General features: G+C 42.8%; 1 protein-coding gene across 1 annotated transcript in view; it reads right to left on the bottom strand.

Annotated features, from left to right (window-relative positions):
• The window catches only part of LOC119650952, a 44507-nt gene that overhangs the window by 20710 nt on the left and 8145 nt on the right, over positions 1–15652 (bottom strand). The window contains exons 4-9 of the mRNA XM_038054188.1: positions 1923–2121; positions 1522–1610; positions 1261–1453; positions 937–1200; positions 777–881; positions 1–722 (exon numbers count right to left, since the gene is read on the bottom strand). Coding sequence (XP_037910116.1) covers positions 1–722; positions 777–881; positions 937–1200; positions 1261–1453; positions 1522–1610; positions 1923–2121 — 1572 coding nt within the window. The remainder of the gene's footprint in view (positions 723–776; positions 882–936; positions 1201–1260; positions 1454–1521; positions 1611–1922; positions 2122–15652) is intronic.

Below are 15652 nucleotides of genomic sequence, written 5' to 3'. Positions count from 1 at the left end.
CTTGGCAGGTATATTTGGATCCAGAGTTTGTATCCTGCAACGGTAACAGAAAAGCAATTGTCACACCACGATGAGGAGGTGCCACTTTGTGGACGATATTTTTCGCCCCGCAGGTTACTGGACAATCTGCGATGACCACGTCAAAATCCTGCACAAGTAATGCCTCATTTATGAATGAAACGATAATTTGGATTGCGCCGTCCACAGTCCCATCTACAACAACACTTGTGATCCGAACTTTGAAATAATCTTTGTATACGAGGGAATTATCACGGAAAGGTATCTGTACTTTGACCTTATAGCCTGGAGTCTTCTCATCTAACATATTTAAGCATAGGTGACTTGGGTCATTTTTGCATTGCTCCAAAATATTCATAAATGTTGGAAACTCTCCGAAATCTTCTAAACTGTGGATGCTATCATCTTGGCCGTTTCTTTTATGAACAAAACTCTTATTGTCGGAATACAGCTTTGATTTACTAAAAGCTGCTTCGCAAATATTGTCTCGAAGATCCTCGTCCGTTTCGATTTTGTCCATGTGAAATTTGTTAGTGTTAACTGCAAGAATCTCTTTGGGAGTAATGTTGCTGGTATGATTGTTCGGAATAAGCAGTTTGTAATCTTGAAGATGCAATGGTTTTTCAAGATTGTAAAGTTCTACATGGGATGAGAACATAATCGACAGGTTGGCATTGGCATATATCCCGGACAAACTTGTCAATCTGTAGTGAAGATTTATGATTGTAATTATAGGAATTAACATCAAACGTTCTTACGTTATCGACGGGGCAATCCTCCACCACGAATTTTCTTTCTTTCGGAAGACGCGAACACGTGTTGTAAGGAATTGCAAGGGCGCACTCATGTTGAACACTGAATACCTGAAATCATGCAATTACCATTCACAGAGATGCTGTTTATCCACTTGACGCTTACCAGATATCTTCAACGGATCTTGGCGATTTTCCTGAATCGCCTTTATTCCCCCGTTTTGAGTGTTTGCCAGCAACTGGACTTCCCGATTGCTTGAAGCTATCAAATACTGGTAGATGTCTTGCAGCTGTTAGGCCCTCGTAGTCCACATCTACATCATGGATTTCCATATCGTCATACAAAGCGAAACTTCTTTTTTCGATGTTTTTTTCGTGGCCGCCATCTTCATTTCCAGAATTAGTCTCATCACTGATTGGTATTTCCTCCCTATCGATTTTGGTAATATAGTAGGGAGGGTGGCTATTTTGGACTTCAGTTTCTAGATACTTTAGCAGAGCTTCGAATTGTGCATCCTCAGGATCAATGACATTCATGAGGCGCAATTTTTCTCCCACGCTGATATTGGGGTCACTTAAAAAGCTATCGTACGGCACCCGATCCGTGAGCAGGTTGGGATCAATATGAGATAAAAGAATTTGAGCGGCTTCATCACGTTTCTCTTGATTAGCAAGAAATCTCCCTAAATGTTGAAGCCAAATAAGGACGATTTAATAATTTATGAACAATATTCGGCTCTTCTATTCTCACCCCGATGAAATGGTCTTATAACTCTTTTGGTACCTCGCCTTTGAGGAGGTGTCCGCTTCTTTGGTTCGCGGTACTCATCCGTAATGAAACTAAAAATAACGAAATCTCTACATGAAGATATGCCGATATGATGGCACAAAGGTTTATCTATTGAGACACATAAATGATTTGGATGATAATAGATTGGAGCTATTAGGTTACCTTTCGATGCGACTACAACAATTCTCTATTTTGGAGCGTCTATTTCCAAATGATGTAAGTCACATGCGAATGCCATTACAAAGCTTACAATGGTCGCGACTCAGATAAAACCTAAGAAGCTCCAATACTTTCATCATCCCAGCGAAACCATATTAACTTTTGAAACGTAAATAAATCATCGATAGGCATATTTTGCTTACTCTGCCGATGGATTTTCACTTTCCAGCGCTGCTGGTATTATGCTCGGCACATAAACTGGACGTTGATAGACTGATGGAAATTTTGTTCCTGGTCGTCTGGCCAAGACGTACGGGAAATCGCTAAGATCTGAGGTATCTTCTTCGTAATAGTCGTATTCCTCCCCGCCGTCTTCATCTTGACTTTGGCTATTTTCTCTTGCTATTGAAAAGTCAGGTGAACAATAGATGACTGTTTTTGAAATTTTATAACATGCAAATTAGGGTATCATAAAAGTGCAGGGCTTCGAAGGTCATAAGGTAGCCATGACTTAATGAATTAGAGAGTGGTTTAGTTGGAATAAAGTAATAAAATGGGTTATGTAAACGATTATTCACAACAATCCAGGAAATTTCCATAGAATTCTCCAAAACTGAGCGAAAATAAGTGGTTTTTATTGATTAAGTTGATTAATTTGTGGTCAATTAGACAACATTAGGTTTGAGTAAGAGTGCTAACTAAATACTACCTACCATCTTATCTAAAACTAGATAGTTGAAATATCTGTGCTTGTTTTCGAGGAAGGCTAGGCCTGCTTTTGGCTCTGATAATTGATGATGGTTTTATGTTGCCAGTCTTAAGTCTGTCGCATCTCTCGGGTTCGGGAGCCTTCAGGTCAGAGAATTCCTCTCACCAACGGAAGGAGAGTGGAAGAAGAGAGTTGTTAGTTAAGGGAACCCCTTGCCATCCGGTCCCTACATCGGTCGAGTTCCATCTTCTTCGCATTTGCATCTCTCTGAAAATGCTGTCTGAAGAGAGTTCTCCTGTATCTACATAAAGCTGCTGACAAAAGCCGTCTGGATCGGTTTCCCTCTGGAACGAAGCTGAGGCCTGTCTCATTTAAGAGTCCCAGCATTAAAGTCACGGTCTACCAGCATTCGCTCCTCCGTGTTCGAAACGACGTACTCCAGTGCATGAAGTTGGGGCCGAAGTCCAGCATCGTCTTATTAAGTAAACGCTAAACATGAAGAACCAACACTAACAGCTCTACTACCAAATCCTATCTCCACCTCCACGTGGTGACCGCTGGGAGCTCTTTCTTAACGAAAAGCTGCAGACGGAGAAGGATGAAGGCGAGTCTCCCGCGCCTAAAAACGAGACAAACTGTACCACCTGGTCCTCCAGGTTGGGGGTTGGGCAGGGCTGACAACCCTACACGGAAAACCGATATTACGAAGCTACGAAAGGAGCCTCGGACAGGATGGAAAAAATGCTCACTTATAGAGGTATCACGTTGTTGAGTACCATCTATAAGATATTCTCCGCTATCTTGCTAGGCCGGATAGCCCCATACGCCCAGAACATCATTGGCCCATACCAAAGAGGCTTCACACCAATAATAAGACTGACTAGGCTGACCCTGACCAATGTGCGAGGCCAGATAAAAGCAGCAGGATTACTCTCAAGACCATTCGACATCAACAATGGTCTCCGACAAGGGGATGCCCTATCATGCGTCCTCTTTAACCTGGCCCTCGAGAAAGTGATCCGCGATGCTGAGGTAAATGCGAGAGGTACGATCCTCTTCAAGTCCACCCAACTACTGGCCTATGTTGACGATATCGACATCATGGGAAAAACCACCCGAGACGTACAAACTGCCTTCATCCAGATCGAGCAGGCGGCGCGAGATCTTGGGCTGCATATCAATGAAGGCAAGACAAAGTATATGGTGGCAATGTCAGCATCGAAAACCAACCAACCAACAACATCAAGCCACACTGGTCAAACAGGAAGAATAAGGATAGGAGAATACAACTTTGATACCATTGATAATTTCTCCTATTTAGGATCGAAAATCACAACCGATAACAGCTACGATGATGAAATCCGCGCACGGTTGTTGTCAGCCAACAGAGCCTATTTCAGCTTACAAAGACTGTTCCGCTCGAAACGTCTCACCATAGGGTCAAAGCTCTTACTGTACAAGACTATGATCTTGCCAGTCCTCATGTATTCCTCGGAAACTTGGGTTCTTAGCAAGAAAAATTGCGAAATCGTGGCCGCGTTCGAGAGAAGAATTCTGAGAAGAATTTTTGATCCCCTACATGAGGATGGACGATTCCGTAGCCTACATAACGACGAAATCTATGCGCGATACCATTACCGTCAACTTGTGCATAAAATCCGGCTCAATAGATTACGGTGGGCGGGTCACTTATTCCGTATGGATGAGAATAATCCAGCCTGGAAAGTCTATAAGGGTAATATCTATGGTAGAAAAAGAAGACGGGGCAGATTCTGCCTGAGATGGAGTGATGGCGTAGGTCAGGACGCCAAACAGCTTTTAGAGATATCAAATTGGTGGATCTTGGTGCAAAACCGGGATGTCTGGAGTTCCTTATTAAGGCAGGCCTAGACCGGATACCGGTTGTTGCGCCGTTGATGATGATGATGTGCTACGGCTAATACCGAGTGTGCTGCTCTTGCCGGTTACTGTCTTTTGGCTGGATACCAGCAGGTCATGATGCGCCTGAGATCATCACCTCTTCTTTTATCCTTAGTTTGTTGTTTTTTTTAATAATTGAGTCCATGTCCGGGAAGAACATCCACCCTGGCTAACCCGGCTACCAGGGAAAGGGTCTTATTTGAAACTGAAGGTCGCCAATTTATTCAAATTTCGCATGCTAAAGACCAAGCTCCACATTGACCACGCAGCCTTCGGCGTATGCTATTCCACCTTGGCTTGGGGTCCTATTTGCACCCTCTCCAGTGCAGGGAGGACGACCCCGGGCTGTTGTTTCGGCTCATCCCACCGCCAGATCTACTTGCCTCTAACGCAAGACCAGCAGACAAGCAGATCCTTGTCAGTGAGATGAACCCACTCCCAGCCCGGCCCTATCTACCAAACATAATTACCCCTAAGAATCATGAATCTCCAGGCGATCGGTGGTCAATATTGGAGAAAATCGCAGACGACTCCGAGTTGTACATCAACTGAACCACTTTAAACATCCGGCACCTATCAAAACAGGAGTTTTCAATGGGTTTGAAGAGGGGGCACTCTGCTTCCTCCCCATAAATTTTGAACCCCCTTTCCCGCGGAGGGTTGATGGGGTTGGAAATTCAACCTTTACCTAGTATACTTCTGGCTGTATAAGCGATAATCTTTGAAGTACTTGGGAAGATTCAGAAGCATGAATACTTATCAAATTTTAGCAAAATTCATCCCAAATTTGATCTCTCCATTTTATTGAAGGAATTGCAAGGTTGCAGTGTGGTGATGAGTCATTGGATTCTCTGGGATCATGCTACAAGGTTATGTGTCTTCCCAACCCTAGCTTCTACCTATTTTCCCTGCAGTTGTCTAGCTTTCACCTGAGTTAAGCACTAGCTCCCGGACATGTCATTCTTTGATTGCCTTACGTAGGCCATAACATTCAAGGCTGATGGACTGTCAGATACGTGCATTAACTAACGATTCATGAATGTGGTGCTATTACCAAATAATGCAACGAATCCAACCAGAAAAGTTTTCCTTTCTGGGGAATAACACTTACATAAATTTGCGGTTGAAAGAGCAAACAATTGATGAATCTTTTTACTCCGTAAGTTGCAAATGAAGCTACATAAGGACTTCTTTTGCAACTTTTCTTGCTCTCTAACTAGCTGGGCCGATGTACTATAATAATTACATTTCCACGCATGTCAACAAATCGTTCGCGATTACTTTTCTTTAATTATCACTTCATGTTCGCACGCAGTGGACATTGCAATTTAACCGTGGTTAGCATCTGCTCAAGCAGCGGCGAAGTGCAAATACTGTCATGAAACTATTTAACTTTGGCAATCAATTTCACTTGAAGCACGGACATGAGAGTGCGAAGCTGTTAAAATATTGTAAATGCCAATTGCAGATAATATTCAATACTTCTGTTGCGTAATACGAATATAATATGTTTACCACATCGTTTTGTAATATCTTTTTTTCGCGTATTGTTTGCACTGAACCAGAGGTTCCTTCGAGTTCGCGGACAAATTAGGCGAAACCGCGCTTTCCACGAATTATCGCTTCCATTCATCAAGTTCGACAATTGCTTTAACCGCGCGCAGATGGCATCTTTTTAATTTAAAAATTTATGTTGGAGGTTATTATTTTGGTTAAGTTAGTTGTGGTTGGTCAGAGAAAAATTAATTGTTTAGACCAGGAGAGTCGAGATTTGCTTCAGACACTTTTGATTTCAGATGAAGCTTGCAATAAATGGATGTGTTGCGTTTTCCTTAGATAGGTGTCATGTGGTTGCTTAAGAGTTATCGCTCCTAATTTCTAACCGACGTCAATAAGTCCAGCCTCAGGCTCACATCACTTAAAAATTTGAGTCTGCCAAAACCATGTTATCCGTGACTCCGTGACTCTCAATCAGTTAATCTTGGCCGGACTCGCCATCTAATGGTTAAAAAACATCCTCCGCATTAAAATTACATTTGCACCGGAGAAGACCTTGGTTTTTGGCATGAATGGATGCATCAATGCGAAAAGTGCTTTCGAAAAGGCTCAAAAGGTTCGCAGAGAAGACATCATGCATGGCATAGGCAAATCAGTTGCCACAATTGGGTTCAGCTCTTTCACCTGCTTGTTTATGGCTTTTTTATGAAAGCCCACTTAGACTCTGAGGTGTTTGGGGCTCAAATTAACGTAACAACTCTTGGCCATATTTCCAGCCACCCACGCAAAATCATAATACTCCTATATCCACGGAGTTTGGTACTGGATGTGCGTCGAATAGTGAATATGCTCACGATGGTGTGACATAACACCTCTTTGCGCACATGAGCCGGTACTTTCACTGGTTAAGCTCCGCGCGGTCCCATTGCGCGGTGGATGCGGGGTGTAATGGCTCAATAACAGGGGTCAATTTTGATTTTGAGTGATGTACTTATCTGTAACAAAAGATCTAAGAGATCGTCGGCGGAGCCTAGACAAAGATACATCAAAACATGCCTTTTGGGAAATGGCGAAAAAACCGAGTTGGATCATCGCGGTCAAGAACTCAGATTATGTATAGGCACACTCCGAGTTGTGACTTCATAATTGTTCATGTGATTTGGGAATATTTACAGAAGTAATTCCGTTTATAGATTTTTACTTGTTGATGAAATTAATTGCAGTTATGTGGAGTGGTTTTATGTAACCATTCGATTTTTGCGTTGGGTAAGTAAGAAATTATCCATTGGATTATTTACCGTGTTCAATACCGATTGCCTGCCGGGGGTGCTATTGTTGGCTTCCACTGCCATTGTAGGTTTGCCCACAATCGTGTGGAATTGTGTTAATATTCTCGGCCATTGCAGGCATTGGGCAATAAATGGGTCATGAATAATTACATTCTCGGATAAAATCTCCTCATGTCAGCGTCATTAGGAGTTGATTTCTCTTTGAACCCTTATCTTCAGATCCAAAATAATGAAAAGGTTACGAAACTTCCATTGAAGGCTCTTCATCATATATCACATACCTATGCGTTCATATGTGCCAAGTACTAGGGTTTTGTGAGCATTATGTCCATAGCAATCTGGTGATCATTTGCTGAGTTCTTGAGCGATTGGCGTGTACCGTTTATCTTATGGTAATAAGTCCTTCATTAAAATTGAAGTGGTGTTGCACATCAAGCGCCCATCATAATAGTGAATATTATCTGCGCTGATCACACATTTCCAATGATTGCTGATAAAATAGTCTCAGGTAAATAATACGAACCCATTGTCAACAACTTAAAAAATATTGACTTAGCGTTGATATACTGAATAATGTTTATTAAAACAAAAAATTGAAAGTGGGTAAACATATTAATGTTATGATTATTCAAACCTATTTTCAATTGATTGATCAGTAGCAGAAAATAATTGATTTGAGATAAGAGTTTTCCCTCCCAAATTTACAAATTTCATGACCTATATAAATCCGCAAAATGTACCGGATATTCCGGGAAATTTGTAGCGATACAAAAAATGAATATTTTCAGGGTATTTATGACCTGCCCATCAACGAATGTTCCTCAGCCGGTCGATGGAAAGGGAGGACAAGGCATAACCTATCAAGTGTAATGACTTATGCGACTTTGTGAAACTCAAAATACCATCGGGGTTGACCAAAGCCAACTAAGAGCAGAGGGCCATCCCAAAAACCTAAAGAGATTTATTTATTTATTTATTTAACGGACAATAAAAAAAGTAAATTCCAAGGCAATAATCTTATCCTAGGACCAAGCTGTTGTGCGTTGTAACTTCGGCAAAGCCTAGGAATCGGGGAATGGACATAGACTTCGAGCTACTCGAAGGGCACGTTGAAAATGTCTGCGTTACGTGTATTATAAGACGCAGGACGGCAGGTGATGTCGTTAGCGGCGGAGCAGTCCATCAGACTCGAGGAGAGTTACTACGCTGGTGTAGGAAGGAGAGGTTCAGAAAGCGGAGGCGAAAGGGGTAATCCAGACGAGGGAAGCTTTTCTTCAAGAAGAGGGAAAGGCAAGACAATCACAGTTAGGGGAAGGCGATCAAATTGTGGAGCAATACTCGAGGGTATTCCTCACGAGGGAATTGAAGAGAGCTAAGGAGGGTTGAATGGAGTCAAAGTCAGAGGAGGAGCGAAGTATAAATCCTGACAATTTTGCTGCTCAATTGGTGAGGCAGTGGGTGTCGAAGTGAAGCTTGTTATCGAAAGTGATAAGTCTTGTCTGGAATTTCAGTATGATAAGGAATGTCAGTTAAGAGAGTAGAAGAAGGAAATGGGTGAGGATTTAAGTAAGTAGTACATAGAGTGACGCTTTTTGACGTTTAGCGCTAAACCATTAGCAGAGCGCCAGCGAACCAGAGTGTCTAGGTTTGATCGAATGGAAACATAGTAAATAAACGACGATATAGCGGAAAACAGCTTAAGGTCGTCGGCATACGGCAAACACGGACAAGTAAGGACCTCCCCCCCTTACTTCCCCCTGTTTGCTCTATGCCGACGACCTTAAGCTGTAACAAGTGGTATGGGAACGCTTAGAGACGAGAGTTTGGATAGAAGTATCTTGTGATGCACACTAGTCAAATATTCGTTTCAGGATTTACGTATTAAAGATTTGACCGAGGAAGGCAGAGTTTTGAAAAAAAGTGAGTCAGCATAGGTTCTAGCAGACAGGAACTTCTTCCTCGCAGTATGTTTTTATAATAATAATTATAATCGTTGGCGCAACAGTCCATATTGGATCAGGGCCTTGAAGTGTAATAAAGCATTTCATTCAAGACCGTAACGGTACACTACCATACACTGTAGGAGGCAATGTGGTTAGCATTGCGCACGCCTGAGATTATTACCCTGATTTGACTCAGGTACTGATTCCCAGCTGAGTCGACTGGTATTCGACGTCAAATTACGATACAAATCCCACTGCCACCAGTCAGATTTAAACCGCGACCTTCCGTATGAAAGCTTTGTACTCTAACCACTCAGCTATCGGCAGAGGTTACATGAAAGTGGATAAAGGCAGGGACAGGTGAGTGGAGTTATTAGGAATGGAGGGAAGGTCAGGGATGGTGAATTGACCGAGAAGGTCCACCAGGAGATACTGGTATGTTGGCGGGGCCAGTCCTTTTAGACACTTTATTCCCTTTCATGTCATTAATCAAATTTCATGTCCGCCCAGCAACCTGAAACACAAAATGAGGTAATCCTCGACATTGCGCAATCATTGCCAAAGCGAAGCTAAAAATGGAATATAAAACACTATCAGCTCGATCGCGCGAGTGAAGCAAGAAGGACTCGAAAATCCGAGCGCTGCAATCGAGAGGGAAGATCCACCACGAACCATATTCTCAATCGATGTTTCCCTTGCTTCCGATCTTCACGATGCGTAGGGTTTTAGGTTCCCAAATTTCCTTCAGATACCTAGGCCACAAAAATGGAGGCTGCCCTCTACTCTCCAACTTTGGCGGAAATTAAAGAAGTGTCGGGAGTCTTCAAATTAAAGACGAAGCACTTCATTGTAGTTTCTTCGTTACAACACGAATTCAAAAATTATAAACATAAATTTAAAACTTTTTAACTTAGAGTAAGAAAGTTATAATAAATAAGTCGTATTTATAAAGCGCCCTAGCCGATAGCTTCAGTCTGAATGGCTTTACACCAACGCAGCGTCGCAGGAGGTAGGCGAGGAATATGCAGGAATTTTGCAGTCTTGCAGATTATTCATTGAGGAAGCTATCACCACACCTGGCAGTTAGGGAGAGAATGCACTACCAAAAATGAGGAGAAGGAGAATTTTAAGGTCCGGTACGGATAATCGTGGGAGTCTTCTCACTAGGTGACGGGGTCGGGCTACTGTCATGGACACCACGGTGTCGAAGCCGCTGGTCGAGGAGCGGTTCGAAGTCTAGGAGCTACGATGACCAGGAGCATTGGTCCGTCTGTTGCATCTGTTTAGCCGCGATCTGCGGCGACTACTTCAACAGGTTTGCGTAGGCAGCGGATAAAGTGGACTGAGAAAATCAACCTCTTCGTCATCTGCTCTTATTACGAAATAACGGGTGGGGCAGATACAACATCTTACCGCCCCTTGTTACATCAGAGATTCGACGAGCGTTTTCCGCAATTCGCGCACGTGACTATGAAGTGAGTCTCAGATAAGTATTGATTTATTACTGGTAGTGACACAATTCCGGCCATTATCAGGGAGCGTGTTCGACTTGAGGTTACTGCGGAAACTGGTGACAGGCTTTATGTATCTCCAGCAACTCCGAGAAGTCTACCTCAAATTTATGATGAGATTGCATTTTGGCTGTGTGCTGATATACCACTGCTGCAACTACAATCATTTGGGTATTGTGGTGCAGTTGTTAGATAGCACGGTCAGAAGATTTGCTTTGTCGTTATTGGTTTGAGTGACGGAAAAGATCAACCATGGAAAATTAATCTGGAATGTCGGCGGGGTTCATTTAGGCAGACATTGCTGGACTGATTCAGATCAGCACTGGTAATACTAGCAGACGGGTTTACAGGAGCTATGACACCCCAGTGTCGTTTACGACGGTATGGTGAAAGTCACTCCAGACATATCCAGAATTGAACGAGGAGTTTTTTCCAGATAACGGAACGATTCCCAACAGTGCGTCCAGACAGCATATTTTTCGGTAACGGAAGCGAAAGAATACTGGGGGGACTTTGGGGTTTATCCGCCCAGCATACTGAACATCATGAGTAGATCACCCAGCCATGTCACTACGGAAGCATGAACGAGTGGCTTTGACAGTACTACAGACATTGAAGAGGGTTGCCGAGCTACCATTGTTTAGAAAGTGCTTTCTCTGGCTTCCGGAAGAGGAACGTGATGGTGCTGAGGTCCTGGAACAACTTGGAGTCCAGAATAATTTAACCTCCACCTGGATGCTACTAAATAGAAAAGTAGGAGGAAGAGCCGGCAAGTTTCCTCACTATCGGTATTATTGAATCGGATGTTAAGAAGGTTCGGGAACAAATGGGCTACCGGCTCTTCTAAGGTCTTGGGACTGTCAGATTACATCGAGGGAACGTGCAGCCCAGGGCATCTTCATCTGAACTGCTGATGTGATGTCATACTTCTAAGATAAATTTGCACCATCGTAAAGTGGCGACTGCACTTATCGGATCGTCGGATCAATAGCTGCAAGACATATAACCATAGATTGTTGATGGGGAAATAAGGGGGTTGAATTTTGGCATATGCTGCCAAAGTTCCAACATCAACGCAAAATGATCGAGACTACTGGAGTATCTAGTAGCAACCAATCTACAGATCTTTAATTTGGGTAATGAACCCCCTTTCTACAACGTGGTCAGTTGAGATGACATAGACATTACGGTGGCTTCCTCTGACATTGCGTCTCTGGTCGGAGAGTGAAGAGTAGCCAACCATATCATGTTCTCGGATCACAGGCGCAATGATTTCGTAATGGGTACAGATCTACCTTGATCTACTCTATTTCGGAATCCACGTAAGATAGATTGGGCGACGTACAAAAAAGAACTGAGCGCCCGAGTTACGGTCCTTGGGACACACTTCAAATCAATTGGTGGAATTGGTAAAACAACCCAGATGATCACTACCAACATGAGAGAAGCTTTTGAAGAGAGCTGTCCACTCATGATAAAGAAAGGTAAAACAACATGGTGGAACTCGGATTTGGCGAAACAGAGGAGAACAATGAGGGCGCTCCTCAACCGAGCTATAAAGTTTGATTCAGTCGGTTGGATTCGATGTAAAGAGGCTCAAAAGCTCTAACGAAAAGCATAAGCTCGGCGAAACGATCATTTTGGAGACGAAGAGACCAACTCTCTTGAGGCAACCTCCAAGCTGAAGTGGATCCTAGGTACACAGAGAGTGATGAGGAAACGGAAAACGATTTGCTTGAAGTGCGCTTCTCAGGCAGCATCCAAAATATTATTTCGGGACCGACAGACGCATACAGTACTCATCCGGAAGATTGGACTTTAGCATGCAAAGTTTCGGCAAGTTTGAGGGGACCTCCATAATGGACTCACGGTGAACGCTAGGAAGACTGGACTAGTTATGTTCACTAGGAACTCAGGTGGGGCAGCTACACGCTACCAACCGTAGCAGGGTCAGCACTGTATTGACATCAGTCAACCTCATACGCTTCGCACCAGGAGTTCAATATTATTAACAAATGTGAAGAAAACAGCCTACAACACATACAAAACAGGGCTGGGGAGAAGTGAATTTTTCATGAATGGAATTTTAATATTTCACTCGAATGGCAATTATTCACGTTAATTATGACGTCAGCATCTTATTTGGATGGCTTAGGATGCAGTAAATTCGCACGAAATTGATAAGCTTGAATTGCTATAACTTTGGCGTTAATAGCCAGATTTCCATGAAATTTGGCAGATATTGTATTTGAGCAGGTATCGAAATCGTACATATTTGGAGACCTAGATTTCATCTAAGCGCACCACCCTGGTTTTTTCAGATTTTTCGGTTGAGTAGTTTCCGAAAATGACTCCTGTCTCACTTTAAGTATGTACATTTTGACTCCTTACTGGCGCACTTTGCAATTCACGTCAAAACTAATCTAATTTTGGGAAAGTACTAACCAACACTATATCCGATGGAAAAAATGTTTAAATCCCCCTGTATGGGGGCCCCTCTTTAAACTCTACCTAAATTTATGTATGCGTGGGATTTTATAGTTCCCATCTATTTATCAAATTTCGTTCGGTTTAGCCGTTTTGGAGAAACGTGCGTGTGACAGACAGAAAGACAGATAGATAGTGAAGGAGGTTGCGATTTTAACCCCGATAGAAAATTGCGATGGTAATCCCCCTTTAAAAAGTTATTCCGCTTCAAAGGGGAGGGGCATTTTAATATTTACATGGTAAACCCCAACCCTTCTTCCTACCCATGTGAGTGCAGAAAAGGGTGCAAACCCAACCTTCTCCCCTACCCCTTTTGTAGATTGTGGTGGTAATTGACTTACCAAAAATCGTAATAATGGCGCGTTACTAGTTGAGAAGGACAAGCACTCCCAGCGGTTCGTTAATGGGTCTAAAGGGGAGATTTTTTTCACCCTCCTAAATACCCTCCACACCCTCCAGAGGTAGGGTTAGTAAACCGAACTTTACCACGATTATCTCAAAATGCCCAACACGGCTTTAGGTGCTTTTTAACGAGGGAGATCTTCTGGTGCTTTTTCCATACTTCCCCACACTATCAGAGGTAGAGTTTAATGAAACCGTGGGGTTTGCACTTTGAAATAGATCCGCTTGGGGCAAGAGAACTGGTTGAGGGGGCAGATCCTCGCAATGTACTGCAGGGGCTAGAAAGTAGGGACCTTCTTCTTCGTCCCGCATACTACCCCGTCCCCCCTCCTTGTGATGGAAGGGTTGCAAATAATCATAATCACATAAAAAACTCTCTTTGAGGCATCGTAATAAGGGGAGGGATGACCACCGTGAGTTTTCACCCAAAAACTTTCCACCACCTCCGGTTTCGCGCCAAGGACTAGAGATGGGTAGGTGATGTACGTATATAATATAATAGAAGTGACATCACCTTCCAGTGTAATATCACGTTACTATCACCGAGCGCGATTACAACATTACCAAATTACAATATCACTTAACATCACCCCATCGCATACATCACCGCATTACCAAAGTGATGGTGATATTACTTTCGCCATAGATAATGTAAAGTGATATCACGTTACGAAGCTGCAGTTGCCAGATGCCAAACCGATGCCAAGTACCGCTTGCGAATTTATTGTTGTTATATCTGTTCTTTTGACTGGGTTTTGGTTGGCTTCGGATTGGTTTTGGGCTAGAAAATGATTTCGGTAGCATGTGAGTATGCAGATTCTTGGCTTTAAGTAATTGATTTATAATCTTACCGTTTGGTAATGAATGTCGGCTGATGATTGATGGATGTATGGCGGTAAAAAGTTCCTAGTATGTGGCCGAGGTAGTTGTCGAGTGCCGATGGTGACTATCGATAGATGGAACAACTTTTAATTATGCCAAGAAAGGATGACTTTTAAGTGATATAATGCCCGTTCGCAAAAATTAGGAGCGAAGAAGATAATTTATGATGGTAATTTTGTGAGTGACCAGGGGAGCTCGTGCCCTTCATTATGCGTGATTCAACGGTGGGAGATTAAGCAAAGAATGTATTTAAACGGAGTGTGACCACGCGGCGCATGTAATTAGATACTTTAGTTTAGTGAAATATGATAGTGACTAGCGAAGGTGATGTAAATAAGCACCAAAGAAAAAAGGGTCCGGCTACTGAGCGGTATCAATTTTTGTGATTTATTCATTAACCAATTTCTCAAATCGAAAATCTAACACAGTAGCCACAGTTGGGTCAGTCGGAGCGCTGGTCGAATACCAAAGGCAATGAATTGTGCTTCGCGGAAGTAGGAACGAAAGTCGACGTCTATGACGCTAAGGTCACGTAATTCGCACTGATGAAAACTCACAAGCTAAAGTTGACTTGAAAATCAAAGTTGATCTTGGCTATACGTGGGTCAAGGCTATGAGTGAAAAATATGGCAAATATGAGCTAAACTAGCCAAGCTCCCTACGGAACAGAACAAAAACTAAAGAAGAAGTAATAGGTCAGCTAGCACTGGCACCTAAAATTGGTACACACCCTCAGGTGAGCTAAACGCTGCAGTTGATTATCGCCAAATTACGTTAATCCGTTACTACTTCTAGCTTGCTTACAGTTAATGTGATGGTTAGTGTTATGTTAGTGCTTAAATTTATTGAAGATAAGCACAATGTGTTACGCTAAACACTGGTAGTGTTACTAGGTTGATATGCAGCAAGTCACACAGTTAAAAGTGGAGGACAGTGAGACTATGTTTGAGCCAAAAAAGGTAAGAAGAAAATGTGGTTACTTCCGAGGCGATTGTCATTTCAAGTATGGTGTGTCCTATGCAGACATACTAAAAGAAATACAAGCTCAGCCTGATTGAAAAATTTATGTTGGACGAAAAGCGGTTTTCATGATGGTTCTGAAATGGTCTGGGAGAGCAAAACTGAAGGCCCGAATGTCGTGTTGCATTCTCAAAGGCATGATATGTCCAGTGCAGAGAGCTTACCTTTTTGAGGAAATGATTTCTTTAGGAGGGCAAGTGTGACAACTGTCTCAGGTGTCTTTAGTGGTAGTAATATCCGCAGTATGGAGAGAAGAATTGCTGAAGTTTTGCA

This window comes from Hermetia illucens, chromosome 3, assembly GCF_905115235.1.
Source record: "Hermetia illucens chromosome 3, iHerIll2.2.curated.20191125, whole genome shotgun sequence".
Classification (NCBI taxonomy): Eukaryota; Metazoa; Arthropoda; class Insecta; order Diptera; family Stratiomyidae; genus Hermetia; species Hermetia illucens.
This window is presented reverse-complemented; position numbering and strand designations above follow the sequence as displayed.